Source organism: Natator depressus, chromosome 5 (assembly GCF_965152275.1).
Source record: "Natator depressus isolate rNatDep1 chromosome 5, rNatDep2.hap1, whole genome shotgun sequence".
NCBI classification, from domain to species: domain Eukaryota; kingdom Metazoa; phylum Chordata; order Testudines; family Cheloniidae; genus Natator; species Natator depressus.
In genome coordinates this window covers 98,913,220-98,936,838 of record NC_134238.1, presented here as the reverse complement: position 1 = coordinate 98,936,838, position 23,619 = coordinate 98,913,220, and the positions used below count along the sequence as shown (strand labels likewise).

At 40.7% G+C, this 23,619-nt stretch overlaps 1 protein-coding gene across 4 annotated transcripts in view; it reads right to left on the bottom strand.

Annotated features, from left to right (window-relative positions):
- Nucleotides 1-867: 867 nt before the first annotated feature.
- KANK1 (KN motif and ankyrin repeat domains 1) overlaps nucleotides 868-23,619 on the bottom strand; it is a 178,239-nt gene continuing 155,487 nt past the window's right edge. For all 4 annotated transcript variants that reach the window (XM_074953289.1, XM_074953290.1, XM_074953292.1 and 1 more), the window contains 9 exons: nucleotides 17,948-18,166; nucleotides 16,921-17,029; nucleotides 14,842-15,069; nucleotides 12,075-12,162; nucleotides 9,563-9,782; nucleotides 6,707-6,849; nucleotides 5,969-6,169; nucleotides 2,749-2,847; nucleotides 868-1,836 (listed from right to left, as the gene is read on the bottom strand). In XM_074953289.1, the coding sequence (XP_074809390.1) occupies nucleotides 1,774-1,836; nucleotides 2,749-2,847; nucleotides 5,969-6,169; nucleotides 6,707-6,849; nucleotides 9,563-9,782; nucleotides 12,075-12,162; nucleotides 14,842-15,069; nucleotides 16,921-17,029; nucleotides 17,948-18,166 (1,370 nt within the window). In that variant the 3' untranslated portion in view covers nucleotides 868-1,773. The remainder of the gene's footprint in view (nucleotides 1,837-2,748; nucleotides 2,848-5,968; nucleotides 6,170-6,706; nucleotides 6,850-9,562; nucleotides 9,783-12,074; nucleotides 12,163-14,841; nucleotides 15,070-16,920; nucleotides 17,030-17,947; nucleotides 18,167-23,619) is intronic.

Sequence of the window (23,619 nt, the reverse complement as noted above, 5' to 3'; positions counted from 1 at the left end):
GCTTTGCAGTGTGGCTGCTCAGATACAGGGTGCTGACCACCTGGGTGAAGACACCTCAGTAGGGTTAATCAGCTAGAAGACTTGCCGTTGAAGAATTTCAAACTCTTTCTTCACGCTCTAAGGAATGACTCATTCCAGCCATTATCCTGCCCTAGCAACACCATTAAAAAAGCCTATAAGATTCCTTTATTAGTGATATTAGGCCACATAGCCTTGACGTTAGCCAGCACACCTGGATTCTACCCTTGCTTTGCCATTGACTTGCTGCAAGTCACTTCATTTCTCTCTGTGCCCCAATTTCCCTGTCCAGTAGAAAGGGATAAGAACATCTGTCCCCCTCTGTGACGTGCCTTGTGATCCTCAAATAAAAGGCACTGGCAATGTCAGTGGTAAGGATTATTAATAATGACATTCAATGGAAAGACTAGCTGTACAAAATGTGAAAATTGACCAACATCAATAACAGTTTAAAACTTGTGAAACTAGATTTTCAATTATAAGTTTCATGACAACAGCAATCTGAGACAAAATGGTTCCATGTTACACCCTCATCTCATGGAGATGGCTAGACAGGGACTTGTTTGCCTAGTGAAACTCTTAAAACCTGTAGCTACCAAGTACAACGTGATCAGGGCTATAGGAGATGAATGAGTGAAGTCAGCTGACAATGTTAACACCTCAGTAACCCCAGAGTGTTGAACTATCCACTCATCTCAGCCTTGATCAATCCAGCATGCTTCACTACTACACTTGTAATTCACAGCCTTTTGGATGATGGTAGATCACAACTAAAGCAGCAGAGGAGTAAAACAGCGTAATGAAATTTTATTTTGAAAATATGGCAAGAGTCTAAGGCACTTCAAACATTTAACTACATATGACTAAAGTGAACGTGACAAGGTAACAGCATTCCATAAATATGCACTGAGAACTACTTAATTCCACTATAGAGGAACATACAGCTAATGCCTCTAATTTTATTCTCTGATAAACATTATGTATGGATCCTATGGACACTGACACATAGTTAATAAAAATATGGTAACAATACATGTAATTCTTCATGTAGTTTTTAATTACTAGAGAATATAAAATGTTGAAAATACTGTGCGATTTAATTTTATAGATACAATTATCTTTAATATAAAAGTTATACAATACATCCAACTGGTGACAACTCATTTATTTAGCTAATTTCAGACCTGACAGAGAGCCCTTCTTCTATTTCTAAACCATCAACCCACCAGCCCAAGCTCCAAAGAGCTGACGACATAAGAAATTACAATTTTTATAATTTTAAAATTAAAAAACTCAAAACCGTATTGGAATGACATTTATGAAAATAATAATTGCCAATAGCTCCATGTAAAGTAAATATAAATATTTTAGAGAACAATTAAAAAGTGCCCTGGAGACTATGACACTTGTCCAAAGGGGGCAAAAACACTCATACCTATGAAGATAGCTTAAAATTCCTAAACTGTACATAATTCAACAGAATAGACTCTACAGCAAAGAGAAACAGGATTTATGCTGTATCCTGCAACGATGGATAGATGACAAAAGAATGGTTCTGGCTATGTTCCTAGCAGACTACTATCTAACTGTATGCTTTCTTCAAGTTTATAGTCTTCTACCTTTAGCACTAGGTTCTGCTTTCAATTTGCTGGTGAGTTCAGGCACAAGACAATTACATTCAGTATCTGTCTCTGTAATACAGTAACAATTAGCAGCTTAGAGATGGCATTAAGATTTACAGATATTCGTGCATTACTAATCAAACGTGGCTCTGCGGGTAGGACCAGGAGATGTCTTTCTGCTGAGCCTAGGTGTACTCTAGAAAGGGGAAAGGAAAGAACAGTTAGTTAACTGAATTCAGCTAATTAAATAAAGAGATTAAAACAGACTGCACATGAACCACTGTCCCTTCAGTTTATGAAGGCAGCAATTAAAATTCAACCTATATAGAACAGGTAATGTGTTTTGTTTCAGTCCAGGAGCAGCTATGCTGGCTACATATAGCCTAGTGTCTGAAGCAGCACAGTATTATGGGTAGTAAAGCATTTAGGAACTGTTTATCATGAAGACAAGTGCAGACTGTGAGAGTTGGTGGATATTTGCCAGTTTGTCTAGGGTTGCAACAAAACTAGAGCTGGCCTTGCTTTGATGACTTGCTCTGTCATAGGCATCACAATTACGCAAAAGAAACTTTGTACATTGGCCAGTCTACGTGGATCTCTGATTTAACACAGACGATGAATTGTCCTCACCCAGAGAGAAAGGGGTAGGAAGTGTTCTCTCGCCAGGGTCCAGGCTGTCCTGGTCTGTATTGCACTATTTGCTTAAAGGTTGTCTTGTGAATAAACACAGATTGTCCTATCCTGTGCTGCCCACCCAATACCTTTCAGAAGCTAAGTATTTATCAAACAAGAAGTACCCACAAGCTATATGCACTTGTGCGTGCAGTCAGAGGGAGTATATTCACAGACAGATGACCTACATAGCGCTGTCAAAGTTCTTTGTATGCGGTGTTGTTATAGCCATGGTGGTCCCAGGATATGAGAAAGAAGAGGTGGCTGAGGTCACATAAGTTGGTCCTCACCCACCTTGCCTCTCTAAAAAGTTCTTTGCTTAAAGCCTGGCCTCTCCAGACACTGACCACATGATTTTTCCCATGTTTAGTCTCAAGAACAGAGAGATACCATGTAAACTCCGTGTTCAGCGACCTGGAACATTTAACATACTAACCGGTGACTGGGGTTTGGAAAAGTTTACATGAGCATAAAGAAGAACGGCTATGTCCTTGTGTCCCGCTTCCAGGGCTATGGAAAGTGCTGTGCTGCCATCCTTAAAGAATGAAAAGGAAAAAGAAATTAATGTTCATTTGCATTACCAAGCCCCTTAAAAGCTCCTTCAGTCTACAGAGAGTAGAAGTTACTGAAATGAGGCCCTATTGCTCCAACAGCCAGCCTAATTTAGGGTCCTGTTTAATTTCCTTTATTATAATTAAGTGACAACAAGCCTTGTGCTTCTGTTTTATGAGGCAATCCAAGTGCCAGAGGCCTCATAATTTCTCTCAACAAGGGGATTGGATTATAGCTGAGAAAGAATGAGTGTGCCATTATTACAATAACGTTACAAGTAATTCTGTGTAAAACCAGTGATTTCAGGAGATTGGTCTGAATTTGCTTGAGAGAAATTGTATTGTTGGTGGGGAGGGGAAGAGAAGTGAAGGGAGGGATAAAAGTTAATCAGATACAATGAGAATTAGCTGTGTTATAACTCCCATTAAGAGTAAGAGCAGCTGCATTCCTAATTCCAAAAGCACCTGGCTGAGAGTCTACCCACGAATATTGTTCTTTACAGATATTGTTTTCTTGCGTCAGAAAATATTTTATTTATTTCAAAATCATAGGAGAACGGAAGACTGTACCTTATTTCTGTGTGTGTGTTTACCTGCTTTAACCTTGTAAATAAATCTCTTATTTCTTTTTCCGAGTTAATAAACTGTTAATTAGTTTACAATAGGATTGGCTACAAGTGTCTTTAGTGAGAGATCTAGGTTGCACTGGACCTTGGTAAGTGATTGGTCCTTTGGGACTGTGACTAACCGGAATATTGTTGTGATTTTTGGTGTAAGGGGCCAGCTATCACTGAGGCAAGCTTGTCTGGGTGGCAAGATAGATTGGCATCCCCAGGGCTGCCTATTAAGGCTGATATAGTGCCCGAGCTCACAACCTGTTTGAGGTTCGTGCCCTGGCTCTTGACAGTCTGCCCTAAAGGTGGCACCCACAGTCCTGTGCCATTCCAGACAGCGGGACAGTTGACTCCTTATCTCTGACCCTCTCCTGCACAGCACACAAGTCAGTCAAGAGAAGCTCTCCCTGCCCTGACACTCCCTCCTGTGGAGCTAGTGTTTGCTTCCCCTCCTGAGGCCAAGCTGTGATGGATGCAGGCATCACTCAGCCGTAGCACCTGCTGACCAGTGATTTTTAGCACGAGGGGATTTGCCAATAACAGTGTTCAGCACTGATATCACCAGTGCTCACTATTGTGCTGCCTGCCTCTTCTTCCCTTGTCCACACAAGTTTCCACTACAACACCAGCATTAAAGCTGGCATCACAGTTAAATGTTTGGGAGGAGCAGACTTGTTAACCATTGCTGTGGCATTTGGTATTAGAGCAGTCAAGACCAACCTAAAGGAAGGTGCAGCCTTGATCTTTGCATGGGCCACCTTTAAGCGAAATGCTTCCTTATCAGGTGGTGAGGAGTGATTGCCATGTTTAATTCTACTGAATGGACAGTGGGTGGGGTGGTCAACCACTAGGATATTTGTGCTGAGAGAGGAACACTGGTACATTTGGGGTGTACACAGATTTGTCCTGGAAAAGCAGGAAGTGTTCAGCAAAGTTCCTGAATCATTAGCAGGATAGCACAAATCAATAGCACAGAGCTCATTTCCATAATGGCAGCTGGAAACCAAATTCTTGGTCATAAAAGGGGACCAGTAGAAATATAATCATTCCTTAAAAATGCCAAAGTACCAAGCAAGGTACTTGCCCATATCAAAGAACTGGAGGTAATTTAATCTCAACAGATCTACAACTCAATGGCTTGTGTAAGTGACAGCACCATAGTACCTAAGTCAGGGTTGGTGCCATAGCATCACCTAAATTTTAGGCACCACCAATGTGACCGACAGAATGTTGACAGGCTGCTTAAAATTAGCACCTGTCTCCGGTGGCCCTAGACTGCTTTAAGAAGGGACCTGTGACACCAAGGTAACCTCATTCACATGTCTATCGGTACGTCTATACAGGGAAAAAAGCCTCGCGGAATGGCCATAGCTGGCCTGGGTCAGCTGACTCGGGCTCAGGCTGTGGGGCTAAAAATTGCTGTGTAGATGTTTAGACTTGGGCTCAAGCCTGAGATCTGGGACCCTCCGCCCTCGCAGGGTCCCACAGCTCGGGCTCCCAGCCAGAGCCTGAACACCTACACAGCAATTTTTCAGCTTCAGAGCCCAACCCCCACAAGCCGGAGCGAGCAGACTCGGGCCAGGCATGGGTTTTTTATCTCAATGTAGACATGCCTGATGAGGCCAGCTATTGTACACCACTCACTCTGACAGCAGTAAAACCAACTGAGCTTCCTGACTAAGGTTTATGTACTGAAAGTGTTATAACTGTTGTACAGGGAAGTTAAACCCCCAAATTAAAAAAAAAGCCAGACCGTGTACGGGTTGAAAGTGAATAACTGGGTGACAGTAATAGCTAGAATCCAAACATACCCTGGAACAATACTGTCACCAAGAACACAACCATAATACTCAGTCAAGACATTCTCAAGTTTTAAAGGATATATTGATCAAATCCTCTATCTCAGGGGTTCTCAGACTTTTGTATTGGTGACCCCTTCACACAGCAAGCCTCTGAGTGTGACCACCCCTTATAAATTAAAAACACTTTTAAATGTATTTAACACCATTATAAATGCTGGAGGCAAAGCAGGGTTTGGGGGTGGATGCTGACAGCTCGTGACCCTCCATGTAATAACCTCACGACCCCTTGAGGGTTGCCAACCCCCAGTTTGAGAACCCCTGCTCTGTCTACTCACACAGGGTGCAGTGATCTTTTCTAACCCAAGAAACATACAAGCATATCATTCTCAGTTGAGCACACACATTGCCTCCCCGCCCCCCAACTTGTATGCGTGAAGTTAAGCATCTAAGTTTAGGCACCTTAATAAGGGAGCCCTGATTTTTGGAAGTGCTCAGAAAACCATGTATTTAAAAGAAAAACAATCACAGCATGCACTAAGACTAATAAGATTCTGGCGTTTCTATTTTAGGTTGTCAGCCATAAATTTCACGTAAGTAGATCTTTGAATCTCTCCATTCAGTAAAAATAAATCAACATTCCAAAAGTTATCTGGTGGAAAGGTAGAGCAGTGTCTGGAAAGGCAACTCACATTGTCCTGTAGGGTGCCATTACATCCGGCTTGAGCCAGCAAGAGCTTTACTATCTCTACATGTCCATGTTCACTCGCACACATCAGAGCAGTAGAGCCCTCATCATCCTGGATATTGACATCTGCACCACAGGCCAGCAGAGCTTTAACCATGTCTATCCGTCCATGACTTACTGCCAGCATCAGAGCAGTTTGGCCGGCCTGAAAGGAAAATCACAGCTAAAGTAACAACTAACCAAGGGGCAGGGACTGTCATACAGCACCTGTTTGAGTCCTCTAGCTCCTACACATGCACATGCATACACTCACTCTCATCTGCAACTGCTGAAAGAAGTCAAAACTATCACAAGAGAAGATCTGCTTTAGGAGAAAAGTTGGGGTAACAATATCTCACAAAGTATAAAGAACTATGAGTTCTACAGAGTTTACAAACTTCTCCTGAAATTCAGTTTTGTTTTTCCACACAGTGCCCCAAAAAATTAAAAGGACAGTTGAGGCACTTGAAAAAGAAACATCTTATTTAAAGCTCAAATATTTTTCCATGGCTCCATTTTGTAAACAGGAACCAAAACCATACACACAGATGTCAAGAGGCAGTGACTGGCTGCGTACAGTCCGTGCAAACTCTGAACTAATGGAAAGTCACACATCTGCTCTGCGGTTGCAATAAAGGCAACTTTATAGTCAATTTACAAAGCAAAACAGCTTTGAATGGTATCTGAGTGCGACAGTACTGACCTGACTGGCTTTAGCATTCACGTCCCCACAGCCAAAGAGTTCTTCCACTATTCGCATGTCTTTCTCAGCCTCCACAGCTGCAAGAGCAGCCAGCATGATGGGGGTATAGCCAGCCTTGTTCTGATGATTTACGTTACAAACATCTGCAGAGGAATGAGATAGTTTCTTTGGAAAGCAGGAATTGTACTAATGAACTGAATAAATTGCTATGAGAACGGCCTATTGAATCTGCAGTAGTCGCTCACATAATGAAAGCAATTCAAAGGAAAGCTGAGGAAAAAAGGGTGCTCTTGAACCAAAGAAAAAATCATTCTTCTTCGTTACATGTATGACATACTTGCCACAGAAAGGATACAAAGCAATTAATTTGTCACTGTTGAGGTACTGTTAAACTTTAAAAAATGATGGAAATTTTACAAGAATATTACATACAATACCAGCCTCGGGTTGGAATTTGGGGCAGGCTAGCTGGGTGAGCCTTTATTTCTTTTTTGGAATGAGGATTCCCTAAATATAATTAAATTAGTGATTATGGCCAATGAAATTCAAGACCAAAAGGTTTCCCCACAGCACGTTTTCCTTTAGCTACTTATATTGGTGCATTTTAAAGTTTTGCACAAGATACTCTGACTTGTTTTGGAGCTTTAGAAAAGGCTTTCCAGTTAAAAGGTTTCAAGCTCTAACAACTACTTGTCTGGGAACCAATACAGTAAGGTCGCTGAGGAAGTGTCGGGATCTAATAATCTTTTTGTTCCAACCTAATACACCAGTCTGTCTTCTATTCCTAAAATTTTTGAGTTCAGTGTGGCTAGTACTCATTTAGAATCCAATAGCTTTCGAATGTGTTCATATTTTAATTATCATTTGGAGGGCAAGAGGGGATTTATATAAGGTTTCTGTAAGAGGTTTGAAGTTTCAGCTCCACTGCAGATTTACCACCAGAAAAAAAATTCACAGCAACATCTTCACGTTTCTCCCTGCTTTTCAAACAAAAATGGCATTCGCAAAAGTGATGCGGGAAGAAGCAGCAGGATGGGAAGGTGTCAGAAAATGTATGCATCCATGTCTCAGAGGAGTGGCAGTCAATTATACTAGCTATAACCAGCTACAGAGATCCAGGCTTGCTTTCCAGTGCCAACATGCTAGCCCCCCAGTTACCACTGGGGAATTCAGCTGAAAGGATCAAAGATTTTCAAAGGGCAGAAAAGTATCTGACCCCTTTTAAGTGCTGCTCTGCTGCAGGTGAGAAATGCTACACCTTGTGGTAGTGCTAGCTGAAGCCATTCTTACTTGACTGATCTACCTCGGCATTTAAATGCCTCCTAGGAAGCGCGTTCTCAACTACCCTCCCCTTCTTTATAGCAGGATGGGAGGGGAGGGTCCTGAACCTTTTTTCTGTTGTAACATTGGGTGACAGATTGCAAAAGGTTGAGAGCCACTCTGCACTATTACAACTCACTCCATCCTTGCCAGCTGGAGATTTTGCACCTATGCACATAGCTGATTTGGGAAGTTCACTGTTTCATGTGTCTAGTGACCATTCACATACAGTAAGTAAAGGAAGAGCTGTCCACACTGACACTTAGGAAGGAATTCTAAACCTTTTAACAGGATGCCTGGCACAACAGTCCTTTTCACATCGCACCCTGCCCATAATTGTTGGCATTTCCAATTCCAGTCACTTCATTTAATTACTAATGCAACTACACTGGCTATTGTGGACTGAAAAACAATGACTTCCCACACAGCAGCAGCGTGCTCATGCTACTTTGAGATATTCAGGGAGGTAAGAGAGAAAATTATTTCCAACAGTCTAGAGCTTGCATCAGAACTCAGTCCTGTCACATTCTCCTTCAGTGACTCATTGCTTCCACCCGGCCTGTGTTCAAGCCAGCCTACAGCATTTGAAGTGCTTGTTTTCCTGTCAACGGAGGAGGAAGTCTTTGGTGCTGGATGTGCTGCATTGTTACACCAAGTTCATTCTCTAGCTGGTGTTTCTATTTTTGCTGATGAACAATCGTTAGTATAGCACCTTTCATTTGGGAACCACAAACCAATTTACTAGCATTAATCAAGCCTCTCTACACCCTTTTGAGGTACAGCAGGTAAGTATTATAGCTATTTTACAGAGACAAATTCTGTTCTGTACCTCACTTGGGGCACAGCCCATGTGAGGTGGGGTGGGTTCTGGACTACCCTTACACTATCTACCTTTTGCCAGGGGCCAGCTCTAATTTACAGCAGCCCTAGCTGGGCTGTCCACTGCCTGAACTGCAGCCTAAAGCAGTCACTGTGCCAACTCTCCCTACTACCACGACTTCTTTCCCTCCCCCCCTTACACTGGGCTGGAAAGGGGGCAGTATAGGGCTACATGTGGCAGCCCCACTCTGCTCCTGGGCTAGGGAAACTCTCCCCTGGCTGCTGCAGCACCTTTATAGTCCCCATTTGCCATCAGGGTAGCGCATAGGTGCTGAGGTGGTGGCCAGGCTCAACCCCTAAGTGAGTGGCTAGATTAGCCATTCAGCAAGTCACTGGCAAAATCTGGAATCTAACCTAGGAATCTAGATGCCAGTTGCCTAGTCTAACAACTAGACAACACTGCCTTCTCTTCTGCAAGTTAAGCAAAAACCATCACCCGCAAAGCAAGTCTGGAATCCTTAATTCCCAGTGCTGTTTTAGTGTGAAGTTGCACTGTACTGTTCTAGAATTAAAATTCTGGAGGGATTCTGCTGCAGGAAGCCCAAACCCAGAATTCTGGAGCTGACTGGCGGGATGTTACCTGTGAGGATCACACACAAAAAAAACCAAACAAAAAACCAACCCATCCCAAAATCCCCTCAAAAACAGCCAACCTACTTGCATCCAAAAGCAGCTTTACAATCTCAAAGTTAGAGTGTGATACACTGTAATGGAGAGCTGTGTTGCCATTCCCATCTGCCATGTTGATTATGTGTCTGAGGACAGGGGGAGAAAGCTCTTCAAAAGCAGCTATGTAGTCTCCAACCATTGCAGGAACGGCTGACTTTTGACTCGATACACGAAACCACTCATGCTGGATGGTATTTAAACAAAATCTCTGCCAAAAACAAGACAAAAAGATTTTTAGATGCATGTACTATTTATAGTGTTTTCTGGCCCACAAAGTGGCAGTTCAGGAAACCAAGACTTCTTTAGTCCGATGTGGGCAGAAAGTATTCAACTCAAACCCAAGAAATAAAAATTGAATCTTTTCCTCCCACAAATCTCCATGTGAAACTCAGGCTGTTAATTTCTACCTATTTCACCTCATTTCCAGGAAGCTTGCCTGTCTCTCTGGTGGTCCTAAGTTTGACAAATGACTGGCACCAGAACTCACAGGTATCAAGTGTTGACTGATAGGAGCAGGGCTTGCAATGGTAACTCTCTCCTTACATAGTTAACTAAGTGTATATATTAGTCTTGTTTTAGGGAAGCGTCCCAGACCGACAGCAATGAAAACTGAAGTTTTTCAAGTGCACAGCTACAGTGCAAGCTTCCCTATATTGCCTCACCAAGGTGTCTTCGTCCTAACCTGGAAGGACTCAGATATTTCTCCCTTCTCTCCCTCTCCATTCTCTAGTTCTGGTCTCTCCCCAGCTCTGCTCCCTTCAATACAAAGACTCACAGGCAGGGAAACCTACTCTCATCAAGAAATCCCAGGGCAATCAATGGTGTATTCACTCAATGTGTTTCTTTAGGCCCTTATGCTGCATTAGTATTTGCTGGTGCTGCCCCTGGCACTTCTGTTAGCAGATCTTGAGACAGAACCAGGGCCAGAGATTGTAAGCTTCCTTTATGTCTTGTTTTATTACCTAAGCCATGCCATTATCCTTGATAACATACAACTTTTAGGGTGTAAACTGTTAGTATAGTCCCTTTTGTTTATATAACACCTAGCATATTGTGGGCACTACCAAAGAGAAACAATCAAACAATAATTATTAATACAGAATGCCCTTTAGTGGTACACATAGAAATATTTTCTTATTTTAGAAAGCAGTATGCACCAAAATTTCACCAATATGCTATTTCGTAAATAGCAAATATCAAACTGTGAATAAGGACCATGCTTTCTACATGTGGATGTCTACATTCAGGCACATCATATTTAGGCATCATATTTAGGCATCTCTGGGAGCTGAGAATGCTCAATATATTGATAAAAGATCATACCACTTATTTAGGTGACTAACTTTGGATGCCCAAGTTTGAACATTTTGCACAAGGTTCATTTCCAACTCATAGATAAAGGGAACTAGAGCTGATTAGACTGGAGTTCTCAATTACAGAGAACCCACTTGTCCTTGTAAACAGTTTGAGCATGAAAAATAATGCACACGTTCAAATTACCCTTGCTGGGCAAAAATAATCACCTGATTATCCCACTATGGACACTTTCAACACCCACTAGGCTTGAAAGTTTTTTCTTTTCATGAAAAACTATCAGAGCAGACAGGACTAATACAGGGATTAAAACTATATGTCACCCAAACATTAACCAACAATGTCAGGCCCAAATCAGAATTAGAAAGACATCAGGTTCGAGACCTTTGGCCTGATTATCAGAGGTGCTGAACACCTGGAAATCAGGAGCTGCAGTGCTTCCCATTACTGGCAGTCAGGCATTTGATTATTGTATTTCACACCTCCTCCAATTATAAAGCTGTAGTTGTAAGTACAGAACACAATTTCACATTATATTTACAGCAATCTACATTAATTCATCTTCAGAAAACCCTCACAAAATGCACAAAGATGATGGAGGTAATTTCCATATTTAACAAGTGACATTACTTCTCTAAGATAATATTAGCACAGCAACCTCATTCTGCTTGTTTGTACTATATTAAGAATATTTTCACAAGTGAGAAAGAAACAGCACGTACTTCTATGTTTGGAAAGAGGCAGAGCACATTCCACATCAGAACATACTCTGTACTTTTGTAATCAAAAGGAATGCTAACTCCCAATGCCATATATTTTCCCACAGGAGTGTGGTTACCAGATCCACATCCAAACTTGCCAGCCACATTAGCACAGCACTTTCTAAAATATAAGTGGAATGCACTAATGCAATGAAACTGCCCTTTAATAAGTAATACTATTTTTATGTGCTTGTCTTTTGGATGAATACATTTCTGGCATGAAGTAGTATGGATGGGTTGGTTGACAAAAGTCTTCTGATGTGGGACCAGAAATGACATTTGGAGACTGTCTAAAGACAGTCTTTATTCTGCCCAACTATTTAATTTACAGTCCTGAAAACAGGAAGTTACCCTGACTTGTGCTAAAAGAGACTGAATGAGTGAGAAACCTTCAGAGTAGTGACTTTACACTGGAGTGGGCTTACCATTTCTTTGCTGGCTAAGGCCTTGGGATCATCTATGTTGCTTTTAAGTAGATTACATGCAGACAACATCTTTTCACTTAATTCGTATCTGCGGAGCAAAATCAAAATAAAAAGGCATTTGTAAATTAGTTCCTCTTGATTTAAATGGTTTCCCTTGTAACTTTTCAAAAAGCTACAAAGGAGCAAATGGTTCCATCCCTGCCACAAATGCTGAAATGTGGAATCCATTCTGGCAGCAGTTTTAAGTGCGAAAAGAAGAACAGGCTGCACCATTGCCCTTCAACAACAGAACAAAAAGTAGGTTTCCCAGATGTACCTAGCAGGATAATTAGTACTAATAAAGGTGAGCAACATCTAACTCCTGAGTTTTAGATGCACTTACCCTTTATATGAAATGCCAATTACATTCTGTACTGTCAGAGGTAACGGTTACCAGCATTAAAAGGAAATAGAACTAATGGGGGAGAAGCAATGTAAGCTCTGGCTCCTTGCCTTTTCTCATTACACCCCAGATGCCAGGAACACCCTTGCTAATCCCTGTTCAACATGTGATTTCACTCTACTCCTTCGAATCCCTGTTACTTTTCCATCACTGACCTCCTCCCCATCCCTTATTATTGACATGGTTCCCAAACTGCAATATATTTATTTTAAAATCAAAAGAAGAACTAAAAGATGTGAATGTAGCAACTGGGGTTGAATTGCCCAGGTTGCTGATCGCATGCTGGTCTGTGGAAAATGGCCTGTATTTTTGCACGGTCTGAGAGACCAGCGACAATTTCAAGCAATAGCCTTTTATGAAGCACTAGGGATAGAAGACACATCCACGGGAAAGTTAGGGGTTTTAGCTTTTCAGTGATATAAAGCAGTTTTTCCTAGCTTTGGTACTTCACGTGAAATCAGATGTAAAAAAAAAAAAAAAAAAAAATCACACTTTGGTTATGCCTCTGCACACCTACTGCATCCTGTGCTCGTAGGATAGCACCTGGGGCTCTGATCTAGACAGTCCAATCCGGTTAAAAAAAAAAAAAAGACTTATCTTATACACTTCACCACTGTAACCTTCCTCCTTCTTCATTCACCTTTTATCATCCCTTGCTACGTATTAAATCGAAATTCAAATGCAAGTTCCTTGCAGAATAGACCTGTTATTTTTATTTTGTCTGTAAAATGTCACACCTACCTCTGGCACTGTATAAATAAAATAGAGAAGACTTTAAAAGTCACCGTCTAAACACATGTATATTAAAAACCCTTAATTATTTATAGTAGTGGTGCATACTTGTTATTTAGCAGGAGATAAATACACATATGTTTTGCTATTAAGTTTTATCACCATTGAAATACCACAGCTGAATAACTATTATCTAACGGGCTTGTTTACATGGAACAGCAACACAGCCTACGGGATGATGTGATTTCTAAAGCGCGCTAATGTGCTGCTTACTAATGGGCCCATGTAGCCCTGCTGGTGAGCACTAAAAGTTCCCAACTGTGCTTCAGTGTAGTGCTGTTTCAAACAGCACTATGTTACAGCGCACTAGGGTACTTTTAGTGCACACCAGCAGGGTCTGCACAGACCAATTAATGCACAACACACTAGAATGCTTTAGAAATCACAGCCCCGTAGGACACATCGGGCTTGTCTACATGGAGCAGCACAGTGGCCATTATGATGCCACTTATTTATTTTTACAAGTGCACTTTTACCATTTTACATTTTAGCAAACCTTGTGTGTTAAATGGGTATTTTATCTTGGTTCATATTTAAGACCACTCTCTCTATTCTTACAGTACTTGTTATGTAGGAGGCAGCAACCCACAACACAGTACAGTGGCAGACGTATGGAAAGGGTAAGTATTGCTTGTCCAATGCGATCTTACCTAGCTCATCACCAGGCAACCTTATTAAAAAGAAGCTTGGTAGTGGTATGCTGTATAATGCATGACGGAAGCTTTAATTTACATGGTCTGGGGCTTGATCCATTTGACACACCACACCCCGCCAATGCATCACCCTGGCAGCTGAAATCAGCTGAGGCATTTCTGATGACAGGCTCAAGTTCAAGACTAGTATGGATGAGTGGTAAGTGTTCGGTTTGTTGACCTGCAGGGCATGGTGCAATATTCATATGTTTTCGCAGGCTTTATTCTGATGAGGTGGTTAGGAAAGTGTTATTCTTTTTTGTTTTTAAATATGAGTGCCATTGGTTATCAGGGGATGGCCTGTACTGACTAAATAACCTGGACCTAGTTATAAACAGACTATTTTAAATTGGATATGGGGCGAGCATGTATATTATAAGAATATAGTCAATTAAAAGCAATAAAAGTGGCAAGAAACTATAGTCCTCTGATATGTTCTTACTATTCACAGAGAATCCTCTTACCATAACAATCCCTTTCTTCTGGTCAGTGAAGATTACCATCCCTGGCTACGTTTTTAGCAAGCATATGCAGATAAATTTGGGAGAAGTTTAGTATTTACATATTGGGATCCCGCTGAATATAGTATTCAAAGCGTTGAATGGAGAACAGTGAAGAATACATGATCAGGAAGAGGCGTACTCAAAACAAGTCTAAAATTACAGTTTTTAAAAGATAGTCTCCATTGACCTAGTGACACAGGAAGTGGGTAGCATGCCAGTAAGAGTCTAGGTTTGTGCTTTCCAGAACATAGTAATTAGCAATGATGAGGATGTACTACTGAAAATAAAAAAGCCCGCTCTATGCAGTATTATATATTAAACAGGGAAATATACCACACCTCTCTCTGATTTCAGCCTTCTCAGGCTCACTCTCTTGAGCCTGCACCTCCTCGTCCATACCAACACACCCAACATCTTCAGCATTAAGCTCATGATGTCCTCCTTCCATCTTATGCAGGCTGTACCTCTCCTCCTGGTGAGAATACTCATCGTCTTCACCCTCATCATCTGACTCTGAGGAAGAACTCTCTTCTGAACTAGACTCGTCACTCGATGTGGTTTCATACCTAGATGGCAATCGGGAGTTGTAGAAATAGTCCATGAAAGATTTCATTCAGTGACATTTGATATTTGATCAATGCCAGATTAAACTAATACTTTGCACATGTATATTACTATCCATTGGTATCCAAAGAATTTCAAAGCCTTTTACAAGTATTAATCAAGCATCAAAACAACTTTCTGAGGTAGAGATCATTCCCATTTTACATAGATGGGGGAATGCAGATGCAAAGAAATTAAGTGGCTTGACAAAAGGTTGCACAGTAAGGCCCCAATTCAGGAAAGCAGTTAAGCACATGCTTAACTTTAATTATGTGCTTATGTCCCATGACACATTCTTAGTGTTTTGCTAAAAAGATATGCTCTCCTGCATTGGGGCCTTAGCTTAGGACCTGAAATAGCAATTCAGAATGACGCCAGCCAGTGATACAACTTCTGAAGATAATTCCAATCATACACAGAAAAACTGAAATAATAGAAAAATGTGAGTAAGACATCCAATATTAGATTAATGGGTAATTCTTCATTATCTCAAGAGAATGAAGCAGCTGATTAGATTTGATCATTACATTCTTTGATCGTCAAAAGTGAGGATAAAAGTCTTCCAAAGATTTTTAGAATACGTATTTAAGAGTTAATGCCTAAATAAATCTCTGCTAAACCATATTCTCTCTCTGACACTTTGACCATTACATTCACATTGTCCCATGACTGAGACTGTGCAATGCAGCTAGTAGGAGAAAAAAAGAGAGAAACATCCCTTTTAACAGTAGAAACCTTCTTACAACCCCAAATATTACCTGAGCCACTCAAGTGAAAGACAAACTACTCCTGCTTAGAGAGGAATTTATTGCCTTGGGCTTCTCCACTTCCATCCTTTCCCCCTGCCAAGGTAATGTTACCTAAGACCAGAAGCAATCTCCCCCCCCCCACACACACACACACATTTTTTGGGGTGCTATGATGATGGGGAAACTTTTGTCTTTTTAGATTAAAAATAAATAGGGGTTAGACCATTTTGAAGCTGATTCTAATGAACTACCTGATCTACTGAGTTTTTAAAGAACACATGTGATGCTCAGTGATTGTTTACACATACATTCTCACATCTACAGAAATAGGTGAAATCTCACCCCCACTGCAATGACAAAACTCTAACTACAACGGGGTCAGAATTTTGCCCAATATATACAATAGTAAGTAATTGTTTAATGTGTAGGTAAGATGTTCAGGCTTTACTTTTCAATTTCCCTTTAAAGTATTTGGTTTTTTCTATAACAAAAAAGCATTTAAAAAGACAATGATGTGCCTATTTGAAAGTTCCTTCTTTAACTGATAAGTTGATGTAACGTTCTGAAATTGATAACATTTTAAAATGGAAAGATTTTTAAACTAAAATTTGCTTTTCACTACTTATGTTTACTTTAGTCAATTTCACTTCTTGATCTTATACAGACAGCACAATACTGCAATATCTTGATTGTCCACACTTTATTAAAACTGCATGTGTTGAAAAACAATTCCACTGAAATTAGAAGTGTTCCCATGGGTCTTTGTTTGCTTGGTATTAAGTTTTTTAAAAGCTTATGTATACAAAAACTTAGCTTTGGGACCATGTGTGACATGGTAGCTTCCATAAAAACAAAAAAACACAGAAATGAAAGATCTCAATAAGATCATCCCAGACAAAAATTTCATTTCTCTCCCCCTCTAATTCATACCCTTCAGGATTGCTCTCAAAATTCTGAGAGAATTGCTGTACCACTATGTACACTTCCCTCGTTTTGTCCTGGGAAAAGGAAGAAAAGTGTTTTGATTGAATAGTCAGATATTTTTGAAAACAGGATTCCTCTTACCCTCCATTTATACCGACAAATTGCAGATTCTTCTTTGCACCATTCAAATCCTTTTCCCCATCCCTTTTCTTCATGATGGACTTCAGTGTACTTTCATTATTTGCACATACTGTTGGAGAGAGTGCCAAATGCATGCATCAGTACAAGTTTTGCACCATCTTTGGGTGTAACTGCTTGTTTTAGATCATCTTAAAACAAACAGCTCTTTATTTAATCTGTAGATTTAAGGTGGATTTGTCTTATTCCTTCTATATACAGAGCCATTGGCACATTAAAGTTACAAACAAACTGTTGTTGTTTGTGTGCAGGAAACACAAAAAGCTATCCAGAAAATCAGGTCCAGAAGCAGAAAACTGAGAGATAAGGTTATCTAAGGGGGTGGGTTTTTTTGCTTGATGGCAACCTGGAGACAGATACATTTTTACTGTTTTGTTGCCGGTGTCAATTTTCTAACCATTGAAACTGGTTAATTTAGTCTGTCAAGAAAATCCTAATTCTTGGTGCCAAATGACAAGTACTTGAGTGCCAACACTGAAGTTGCCAATTTGTTGGAACAGAAGGTTAGATATATAACATCTATGCACGGGAAATATGTTTGACAAGTACTCATTTAACCGAGGAGGGCGTGAGGTTTATTTAGATTGGTGAATTTAACTTTAAATATTCATTGAAGTAAGTCAACTTATTAGTTTAAAATTAAACACACTATGATTACAAAATATATATATACACACCAGGCATTAAAGGGTAGCAAATGTTAAGCCACATTTATCTCTTATTAGATTTTGTCTGATAAGTCATTAACAAACTGCACTCAACCATTTTACAATACACTGTAACCTACCATTTAAAAATTAAATATTGACTGGACATGATAGCACTCACAATGTCCCTCACCTTCACTTCTGTTTCTTCTGGAAATATTCCTCCTACCTCTATAATTATACATGAGGAGCCATGTGATTTATTCCAACTGTGTTTGAATATTAAAGACAATTAACAGAGTTATGTCTCTGCAGATAGTTACCATAGAGGCCAGACGCAAGCTGGTCATCTGTTAGATTAATCGGAGGTATTGCACTGTCTTGAGAAGACAAGGATTTCTTTCCCCATCCTCTTTCTACTGTGGCAATCATCTTCTCCTCTTGGATGGTCCCAGCCTCCTGTTCAAATTTCAATGTCCGGGAGCTAGAAGTCAAGCATGCACTAGGAAGCTGACCATGCGGGATGTACTCCAGATCAGCATCTGTCAGCAAAGAGGGTGAACATTATTAGTACTGAGAAGTCAAACCAAAATTACTGCTTTGTACCAGTAGGGAAACTATCATGCTGCACCACTGAATAAATTGTACGCTATATTGCTCAGTGATAAAAATCCATTAAAAAAAAAGAGCATGATGATTTTCACAAGTTTAAAAATTAATCAGTTCAAAGGATTTGTTTCCCTCTTTCAAAGTACACAATACAAAGACAACTACTGAGATCCAGGCAGTAAAGGGCCATCATCCAGGCAAGTGTTTCTGGGGGTATGCATGCTCGTGGCCCTTTTCCCTTCCATAAACCCTGGATTTACTCCATTCCTTATTTCCAGGATTTCTCGCTCAGCCAGAGCTGCTGTCAGGTTGTAATCCCTGTCCCCCAGATCTGTGGCAATAACTACCACAGCTGCTCCTTTGCCAGAGCTCTCAGCATCATGCTCACTCTCCTACCTGCTCTGAAGTCTGCTCCTATGTGATCAGGGTCATATCTGAAAGGAATTTTTACAGGGAATGACAGTGTCCAGGAAAGCAATTCAGAAGTTAAATTTCCATATTTCTCAGGCTTCCAGTAACCCTGAGAGTTCTGTACCTTGTCTAGTTGTCTAGGTACTACAGCCTTTTTCCACCTGCCAAATTCATTTCTGGAGAGTGCAATTATAACCACCACATTAGGCTCTGGTGAGCTGGTTCAAGTCAAATTACCACAAATTTCCAGAAGTTTAACTGGCCTAGAGAAAAGGGTGTCTGACATGACCCCATTTCTCCTCCCAGGTTAACAGGGTAGTCCCTATGTTATTTTTCTCTTTTACAATCTGGAACCTCTCATGTACCCTCTGCAGTCTAAACATGGAATCCACACTAGTGTGATGGGCCTGGAAAGGCTGCACCACCAAAGCATGCTCTGTTTGCAGTGGTGCTGGTTTTTTCCATATATCTCCACTTAAGTAAACTGTTCAGCAATGCAAAGGAGAGGATGTGTTTTTATCTATTCTAACACTGCCATCTCTTCACCGAGAAAGCAGTGGATCCAATTCCTTCCCCATTATAAAGAATTTTTGCCTTCAGTAATTAAACAGGGTTTCAAAAATGTATCTAAAATCCACTAGTCCAAGGACTAAAGGATACCAGTCAGAGAGAAAAATACTTGTCCTTCCATACACCCAAAGTTCATTTCCCCACAAAGTTATGAAGCCTGTATTTATATAAGAGAACTGTACTGTTTATGACACTACATTTAACAGTTGCATAGTGTCACTTGACTGTCTATTAGTCAGCTTTTAAAAATATACCTGACTACCTCTTCCTTCCTTGTGTTGTCTTTCCTCCCTGGCTTCACTCCACTTTTTCTTTTTCCTATAATAGCATATGATGTTTGTATAGCCCCTAGCGTAATGGGCTCCTAGGCAGCATGACAGCAATAATAATAATAAATAATAATAATAGTGAAATATCAGTTTGTGGCCATTTCTTCTCTTGTTTTCTGCTCACTGTCCTACCTCAGAGTCTCCTAGCTGCTCTGAAGTCTCTCTACTCTAACCTCTCAATCAGCCCCCGTTTTTGAGTCACAGAAATATCTGCAGATTAAAGAATATGGCATGGCTCCAGTTTATACATAGTTCATACTTGGAAGAATGCTTTGTTACCATAAGGACTAGAAAAGTTATATTTTATTTTCAATAAAGGCTTATATTCTGCAAAAGTTAATGGTACTCCTCTGGGTAGCTTCCTGCTAAGTCTGGGTGAGTGGATTTTTCAAGCCCACATGAATACCAATGAATAACCACCATGCACATGCAAGGTGCCAGTCTAGCTGAAACAGCAATACAAGCTGAATGAAATGTTGGGAGAGGATTCAAACAATCTGATGGCCCCAGATGCAGGGAATTAACCCTCCAGAAATGTTCTGCACACACCAACTGAAACGGTCATCCTTACAAACAAATTCAAACCTTCTGCATAAAGTCCTTTCATATCCCAAATTTTCACTGTATGGCTTCAACAATTAACGTAACATAGGGCATTTCCTGGTGTTCAGTGACTGGGTGGGTTAACATCACTTCTCATCAGCTGGTCCTGATGACCTTAGAAGTGGCCAGCAGAGAGGTCATTATTGCTTAAAAACATCCAGTTGTTTTGCTACCAAACTCCCCTCCCCTCAAAACTAACACAAACTTTATCCAACCCCTTGGCTGAAAAAACAATCCCCCTCCCCGGCTTTGGAGTAGTGAAAGTTCCAGTGCATGTGTAACAAATAGGATTTTCAATTACTCAGGTGTTTGCGTTAATTCCTGAAGAGGTTGTTTTAGGAACACTTTTTATTTGGTCAGGTGCTCCATGGACTGATAATGCACCACATAAGTGGTTAGTGAGTGGTTTGTGAAGCGAGTGGTTTATGAGCTCAATAGAAAGTCAGAGAAGTGTGTGCACGGCAGGGTGGGTTACAACATATAATCTCAGCAACACTGGGTCATAGACTGTCAGCTTTTCAGAAAGAATGTGTGATATATATAGCATACAGCCCCCATTTCTCCTTCTTATAGTCCTCTCTTCTCCCAACCCCATCTCTCTCCTCACTGCAGTGATGGACAGGGGCTACTGGAGGGACCATGAGAGAAGGGTAGTTTTGAACAGTGTCACCTGGATGCGCTGTAGCACTTCATTTCAGTGTAGTATTCCCACTCTGCTGCATGCTGTGCTACCAGCAGGGCCAGGCCAGGCCAAATAGGGGTGTTTGTCATGGAGCAGGAGAGGAACCATGGCCCACAATCCCATACTGAACTCAGATGCTGCAGCAGGATTTGGGATCCATGTCACAGTAAGAAAATATGTGTGATTTTGGTCCCACTATGCGTGAGATTCAAAATGGCTGGTGGGGCTGTTGCAGAAAGTTTTCTGGTCCTGGTTTGAGATGGCTGGGAGCTGGGTGTGGATGGCCTGGCTACTCCTCCCCCACACAGTGCTCAACTCCAGAGGCTGGGAAATCTGCTTCAAGAAGACTATGGAGACAGGTCCACAGCCTTTTGGCATGCCTCTTCCTCTGCCCTGGAACGGAGGGCTGTGTGGGTAGGGATAGGGATGGAGCAGCAGGAACAGGGAGGGAGAAAGGGGAAGAAAGAAAGTTGATCTTTGCCTCCACTTCCAGAATTTCTCTCCTCCCCGCCCCACAAACAAAGCAAAACCACCACTGATACAACAAAACCCAAAAGGCTTCCCCCGCATTCCTCACAGGTGAGAAATACTGCCCTTTGGTGAGGATGTTATCTGGGGCACGGGTAGCTTCAAGTGAGCTAGAAGAATCCTAGTTAACCTCCAGCACTTTAAAAGGAGGAATATGAAAGCATTTGAGAGTGAAGACTAAGTTATAATGGTATATGACAGTGCTTTTGTCTAGAAAGCGCTCACAGGTGTGGGTCCTTTTTCTGGAGTTTCCAATTTAATCAGCTGGGAACTCGCTTGTGACACAGACTTGGTTTAGTTGACAAAACTGGAAAGGGAAAGCCATTAGTATTCTTGTGCAAATTTGCTCTGAAAAGTGAGACTCTACAGTTAGTAGGCTGGGTTCTGTATTTACTGGCTGGCAGCGAGTTACATGGCAAATGTGCCAAGTTTACTTTACACCTCCCCTCCAAACTACTAGCCCTTCAAACTCAACTTGGGATCTGAGAGACAAGCTGGATTCTTTCCATCTTGCACATCATATCTATGAATCTATGAATCATCACCAATAATACAGGTTCTAGAGATCAAATTATGCCTTTAGTGACACACCACAGCCTATAATGGATTTGCATAGGTGTAGCTGATTGGAACTTGATGAACAAGTCTGTTGTTGATGGGCAAGGAGGAACAGAACCCAACTCACCTCTCAGCAATGCTGATTCTGGAAGGCAATAAGAATAAGCACTAGTAACTTTAGTCCCTTTTCAGAATAAACCTGCACTTTAAGAGGTTATTCATTGTATCACTCATGCCAGAGCACTGGAGGAACGTTCATAATTTCTTTATTACCTCATGAATACACTGGAGATACAGTTTAGCGTCACAAGACCGATTGTCATGTTATTTTAAAATATACTTTTAAACCATTACCCACTTCAAGATAAGAGTTTGAGTCAAACCAAACAGCCACGCGTGATGGATTTATATTGTTAACATACTAGGCCAAATGCAGCCCAGGCACAAACAGATATATGGGGAGACGCATCCTTTTACAGGGTTGACTTTAGCTCAAGTTTAGACAATGATCTCCTATTTCTAATTTTGTTTTAACTCTGGCCCCTCTATTTTAAGAGGCTACTTTCCATTATTAGACCAGTTAATGAGACTGGTACATAAAAACTAGAAGAAAATGCAGGTCCCTCGAAGTGAAGATGCTGGAGCATAAAATAATGCTTCTGAAAAGCAGCCGATCAGCTTATATAAGAAAGATTTTCTTCATTAAAAAATGGGTGAAGTCAAGTTAAAGTCACTATTAATGCTGCTGCTGAATGTCAAATCAAAGTATCATATGATGCTGTGCGTGGCAGAAAAGGTCATTCCAAAGCTCTCTTTTCTCTGGCTTAGGAGACTTGATCAGTTAGGTTAAAGCTTTACTGTAGCTAAACTGAATCTGTATTTTCTTGGAAAATGGGAATCCACCCAAATTAGATATTTATAAATGTGCCTGTTACCATGGGAGCTGAACTCAGAGTAAATTCATTGCACTGAACATCATGCGTCATGGTGAAGTGGGGGAACTGAGGGATTTACCAAATTCACTCTAATAGACAGTGCTGCTCAGCAAGTTCAGATATTGTACACAATCTGTACACAGATTTTTGCCAGGAAAAATCATTTACAATAGAAGCAATTTTTTAAAGTTAATACACAACTAGATTTAAAGTTGATGATGACCTCCTAACCTAATTACACAACAGTTAAAATTATCAGAGACAAATTCATAGCTCAAAACCTGTGCAAAGAGGTAGCATGTAATTCTGACCAGGAATGTGATTGATCACATTCATAAAGACTTTACTCTATGCTCTCAGTGCTAAAGATAATGGCATTACAAGCTCAAACAACATTTTTCCTAAATATTTTTGGGAAGAATGTGAAATATAAAGCCTAGTAAAAATGCTTTTATTAGAAGATGATCCACCACTCTACATGTGCCTAGATAGTTTCTAGGTTCTTCAGACTAAATGTCTGACATCATATATTAAAAGTGAGGGATAGAGTGGCAGATTAACAGTTTGTTAAAATTCTGGTTGACATTTTTAAGTGCCATTTTAATGCCTGTTGGATATTCTTATTATAGTACCATTACCTTTATGATATGTGTACACTAGAAAGATAATAGTGTAAATAAAATATTATGTTGTATGGATATAGACAGGATATAGTATATTTTCTTTATCCCAGCGTAAATGTTGCCTACTGCTGTACTGTAGTAAATGAA